The sequence below is a fragment of the Bombus vosnesenskii genome, unplaced genomic scaffold (genome assembly GCF_011952255.1).
Source record: "Bombus vosnesenskii isolate JDL3184/JDL3185 unplaced genomic scaffold, Bvos_JDL3184-5_v1.1 scf7180000014516, whole genome shotgun sequence".
Lineage (NCBI taxonomy): Eukaryota > Metazoa > Arthropoda > Insecta > Hymenoptera > Apidae > Bombus > Bombus vosnesenskii.
In genome coordinates, this window is record NW_022883496.1 from 20,071 (window position 1) to 26,119 (window position 6,049).

General features: G+C 29.8%; 2 protein-coding genes across 2 annotated transcripts; one reads left to right on the plus strand and one right to left on the minus strand.

Annotated features, from left to right (window-relative positions):
* Window positions 1-684: 684 nt before the first annotated feature.
* LOC117239963 (survival motor neuron protein-like) lies at window positions 685-2,859 on the minus strand. The gene is made up of 6 exons (XM_033505785.1): window positions 2,587-2,859; window positions 2,215-2,397; window positions 1,993-2,087; window positions 1,676-1,698; window positions 991-1,288; window positions 685-781 (listed from the first exon to the last, which is right to left on the minus strand). Exons 1-6 carry the CDS (start codon window positions 2,629-2,631, stop codon window positions 685-687), a joined length of 741 nt encoding a protein of 246 aa, XP_033361676.1. The 5' UTR covers window positions 2,632-2,859.
* A 757-nt stretch (window positions 2,860-3,616) lies between these two features.
* LOC117239964 (adrenodoxin-like protein 2, mitochondrial) lies at window positions 3,617-5,294 on the plus strand. Its single transcript, XM_033505786.1, has 4 exons — window positions 3,617-3,914; window positions 4,330-4,442; window positions 4,607-4,739; window positions 5,107-5,294. The coding sequence occupies exons 1-4, from the start codon at window positions 3,766-3,768 to the stop codon at window positions 5,195-5,197; spliced, it is 486 nt and encodes a 161-aa protein (XP_033361677.1). The 5' UTR covers window positions 3,617-3,765; the 3' UTR covers window positions 5,198-5,294.
* Window positions 5,295-6,049: the final 755 nt, after the last annotated feature.

The window sequence follows — 6,049 nt, forward strand, 5'->3', positions numbered from 1 at the left end:
TAAGCTCAGCACCCAGAGTAGCGTTTGTCGCTGAGTCGTGGAGGAATTATTATCATCAACGACATAAACTTTACCAGTTCCGGTAATGTTCTTTAGATGGTCTAGGCATTCGAACTCGCAACATCGCTTTCCAAGACGAAACTTCTTGCATGTCAACGTATCCGACACTTCACGGAAGCATACATCTTCGGCTCCAAGAGGCACGAAAGAGCATGCCTCGTACGAGTCACGCTCAGCCCAGATCCAGAACACCACCCCAACCTCCTCGTCCAAGTCCCAACCGGGGCAAAACTGACTATCCGAGACTACGACTGCAAGGGCGATCGGACTAACAAACACATCTGCCCACACCCCTCTGTATCATGATCTGTTGGCCACAGCACAGATCAAGGTTTTGAACAAACAGGCACAACCAATCCGAGTCCGAGCCTTACTCGACACTGGGTCTTATATGTCTTATATGAAAATAAAGCTGTTCTTTATTTCAAATAATTGAAGTAAATAAATACAATGAGTTTTATATTTTATTATATCTTATATTATTGTTATATTGTTATTGAAAAAATTGATATAATCAACAGTTCTTCCTGTTCTCTTGATTGTTTCTTGCTCGCTTCAAACCATGATAATAACCTACAAAAGAAATAACATAGTCCATTGAAAATTTAATATACAATAAAATACTTATATGAAATAATTACCTGTGTAATATATCATGTAACCACTAATATACCATGACATCAACATACTTGAAAGTGCGTCTGTATCATTATCTGGTAATCTACATTTTATTAAAGTACATTTAATGTTGTTTAATACAAGTTGTACATTTTATTGTTAATACAAGTTGTACAGTATTGTTTAATACAAGTAAGTACATTTTATTAAAATTTCGTATTTTTTTCCAAATAAAATGTTAAACTTATTCCAAATTACTTATTAATATTAGAAGTATTCAGCATTCCATTAGAATTTTTAAATTGTACTTACTTGGCCATTAATTGTGGTGGTAAAGGAGGTGCAGGTGGCATTATATCAGTCATCGAATTGAAAGATGGTCCCGGTATGAAGTGATGTTTATACGCATTTGCTTCTTCAGAGTCACAACCCATTTTTTCTACATTATATTTTTTCGAATTTACATTTGTAGAAAAATTAGTCTCACAAGTCTCATCGTTCTCTTCATTGAATTTCTCTTCCAAAGCTTTCTTTTGTTGTGCTATTTGACTTTGCAAACCTTCTGATTCTAAAAGAGAACTCAACTCGACTTTCTGTGTATTACCATAGCCTAAACACAGAGTAAAAAAAATTTTTGTCATTTAATAGAATGACTGAGTGCCATTCGGTTACTGTCCTTACAGGCAATGTATTAGAATTTCCCGTGCATAAATGTATATGTATAAATGTTTGCCTTGATATATGTAGTAATAATCACTCGTCTAATGAGGAGAATTATATTCCAAGCAGCTAATAATGAACAATAAGTAACATGCATGCTTATGGTTCATGACCCTATATCCCACGGGTCTCCCCATAGACATTGACAGGTACTCCTGCCCAGTTAAGGACCTGCTGAATGACACTGTGATAGACTATGCGAAAGCCTTTACTTCATATATATATGTATTTTTAGTACATTTCTTAATTGACATAACCATCATGCTAAAGGTATTACCTACAAATTTTACAACACACGTGCTGTTGAGGCTATTCGGTGTGTAAACAGAGAAAACACGTGGATAAATTGTAAGGTAGAAAATATATTTAAATAGAAGTGTAATAAGTAAAAATACAATTTGAGCTGGTCCAGATCCGCACGCTAGCTGTGTTACCTAATAACTGAAAACCCCGAAGCCAACGTCGCCTGTCTACTGTTTATGGCCTGACTTCGTCGCAGTCTTTTGTCTACGCGCTGTCGATGGCTTCAGTGCTTGAGAAAACTAAAAAAGACCAGATGTAGAGTTTTCTTAGAAGTGGTAACCACTTCAGCACGTGCCATTGTTTTCGTAAATTTTTGATATTATAGCTTCATAAATTTCTCCATCCTCTGAGTATATTGCACGATAAGGTGCTCCTGTGATCCATTTCTATAGAGAAAAGATGTGTATACAAATAAATATATAAGTAAATAGCAAAATAAAATAATTTGCTTCTTAATCAATATATTTAATAATATTCTGCATCAAATTTGTAATATTCTATCAAAATCACAACCTTGTGTAATTTACTTGCGTGTTTAGGCTGCTTAAGATTTTGTAGGTTTTCTTTCGGTTGAGAATTTCCAACATCCATTCCCATTCGCTTGATAACTTCTTCTTTTGCTAAATTTATTGCTTTATCATATGCTTCTATTAATGCACTATCATCCCAAACATTATCATTGGCTGTGTCTGTATCCTTTTGAGATAGCAAATTATACGTTATTAATATTGATACAAGTATTTGATTATCAAACTATTGCAAATTATCATATATGTCATTTTTCAAAAATTGACTAAAAGGTAATGGATACTGTTAATTACTATTATGCTAAGATCTTGTACTAAAATAATGATAAAACCATTACGTTTCCATTACCATACATACGTTTCCATTTCCTCGTATAAAAAGAACATTCATATCATCTGCCATTTTAAAATAACATCATTTAAATATTGAATTTGCTTCTGAAATATTAATTTGTCTCATTTTTTTAACTCTAACACATTGTAAACAATGATGACATTATACCAACTATAATACTAAAAATCTATTCCCCATTCATTCGAAAGGTTATTTTTTGAAGCAAGGTTAACATTGAATGTTCCCAAACTTCAATAACTGTATTTTACTTTCTTTACAATATCTAACAATATATTAGAATACTATAAAAAATATTGTATGCACAAGAAACTGTTTATAGCGAAATAGCAAAAGAATTAATCACATATTATAACTAAAACGAGATTGTTAAGTAGATTATATTATACTGCATATGCGTTAGTGTTTCAGCTGGTAAATATAGTTTTTATATCTAAAGATAAATAAGATTTAATTCTATAAAATTGCATAATGAATTATACATCTATCTATTACTATTCGTATTTCCCCTTAGTTGTATGTTGTCAATAGCATCAATCACGAACATATAAATAAATATAGAAGAAACCGTTCGGCAATGGAAAGGGAAAAATGAACATGGAAGACAAGAAAGTTTTCTTCATGTTTAGCGTATGCGTGATACGCTTTGAATGTCTCAGATAAAGATAAAGATACTCTGCTCATTTCTATTTGTTCCGCAGAACGAGAAATTTGTTGTCTTTCATATTGGTTTTTACGATTCAATGTTTGGGCAGTTTTCCCTAGCGAGTGTCGGTCCCTGTTTGATATAACCAGACCGTAATTTATACAGATATGTATTATAGATATATATTTGTAAAACTGAAATCAGATGAAATAAATGTTGCCTGAGGTTTTAAACGTTTAATAAAAACAATATTTCATTTGGAAAAAATGTAAGATATGTAAAATTACACATTGGTCATTTTGCTGGTCTTGTATCATAAAACGTGTGGCCCGAAGAGCACGTGTCCGGTAGAGATACGTCACTTGTGTTAGGAATCGTTTTATAACCTATCACAGTAAGCGAACGTCCCAGTATAGCAGCCGAAGAATGCCGTGGAAGTTTTTGTACAAAGTACAATTGATCTCCAATTGATATTTTCCGCAATACTTATCTGGTGTTCGGTCAGGGTGTCCCATACTCATGATATTTATGACAGTGGAATGGCGTTAGTAAATCAATTACAAAAATTTTCGAGATCAATTCTCGGTATTGCATCAAATTATTCAAAATATACAAGCAACACAACGTTGCCCTTTTTGCAGGCAACAAGAGGAATATCGACCACGCAACCACTTTCAGAAAAACAAGAGTAAGTGATACAAATTTTCTTGTGTTTTCCTTCTTTTTTTAATAGAATTTCAGTCCTTACCTTCCAATATAAAATTGGTGTCAAAATAATAATGCTAATAATAATGTCTAAGAAATTTTTCTCTTTGTAGGAGTATAACATCTAGAAAAATAACATAGTATTAATAGAATAGAATTAATAAGAACAACATTGACAGTGAACAACTAAAAATATAACACTGTTATAAATATATGATATACGAATTTTATTTATGTATTATTAAGACAAGTATATCTTATTTTTAAATTATTTCTATTATCATAAGTGATACATATAATTAAGGTATAATTAAGAGAAGATTAATTGAAGAAACAAAAAAAATAAAGAAAATAATTATATTGAGATAATTTTTATCTTTCATAAATATTATTTTCAGAGTAAATATAACGTTTGTTAAAGCAAGTGGAGAGAGAATCAAAGCAAAAGGGAAAGTTGGAGATACTATATTAGACATAGTAGTAAATAATGAAATTGATTTAGATGGATATGGTATGTTTTAAAGAAGCATAAGTTACTTAATTTAAAATAAATAATTTTGAGGTAGAAAATATTTGAAAATTTTAATTTTTATCAAGTTTAATATTCTTATTATTTTTAACTTTTGATACTTTATTATATAAGTATGTTGTAATATTAAAATATAATTGATATAGGTGCTTGTGAAGGAACATTAACTTGTAGTACGTGCCATTTAATATTTTCGAAAGAAGTTTATGATGCGCTTCCTGACAAACCAACAGATGAAGAATTAGACATGTTGGATTTAGCATATGAATTAACAGATACGTTAGTTCATAATAATCAGTATCAAATCATTCACATTATTAATTCTATTACCTTTTAATATTTTATAAAGTGAATTTTTCTATTTAAATTTATGTAAAAACAGGTTAGTATTGGGTACTTTGAAATCTGCATCTCAATGTAGAATTTCAAATCGCTATCTCTGAATACTACGAAACTGAAATTATAATAAATTTTCATAGTTTTTTATTTATGACCCTATAATCATTACAAATCTATGTTGGAATTAGCATATTTACAATGTTGATTTTCAAATGGATAAATAGAAATCTTATTGTGTATTAGTATTAATTCGTATAGCAATAAATATATTTATTGACATATTCAGTTATATAATATTTAATTTCAGGTCACGGCTAGGCTGTCAAATAGTAATGTCTAAGGAACTAGATGGAATTGAGGTAAGAGTTCCATCAACAATTAATGATGCAAGAGCATAACTGAAATTATCTATAGGTTTTTGAAAATTTGTATACAATGTTATATATCTCTTGTTAAAAAACCCTTGTTATAATTATTAAAATATTGGTATTAAAAAATATAATAAAGAATCTTGTGTTTAAATGTGAAGCTTATATATATACATATGTTATAGTATAATTGCAATTTTGATATTTGTACATTGCCATTGTAAAAAGCCTATCCAATTATGAAGAAAATATATCTTTTATTTTTAATATACAGGGTGTCAATTTTAAAACGTTCATCTAAATTATTTTCGTTACTATTAAAGATAAGAAGAAATTACTAAGGAAGGCTTAAATGGTTTTAAGATGTGTACTTGGTTATGATAAAAAAGACTCTTGTGGAATAAATTTTGCAACTTCTGAAAGATTAGATAAAAGCTTAGAACCTAAAAAATAATTTGAAATTAATTTCGTTTAGATATACTGTTTGATTTCTTAGCTATGGGCAAGCTTAAAAGATCATCAAACTCATGGTCAACAAAACAACAGAAATGTACATGCAATGCTTTTTCGTTTCACAACAAGTTATCTGACACTATCATCATTTTCGTGGCACATGCAACATTATCGATTCAGTATAGTAATGTTTTGGATTAAAACAAATGTCTCGACATTGGAGCAAAATATTTCAACCTTTAAGGACTAAAATTAAAACTTATGAGTTTGTTTATAATTTTAATAGATTTTATTAATATTGTGTTTACTGGTTTATTAATTACAAGAAAGTTTGTAAAAGACTGAAGTTTTACGTAAAAAGTACAAATATTCTTTCAACAAAATTAGTCAAATCACATCATTATTTATACATATTGTATATAAATAAAA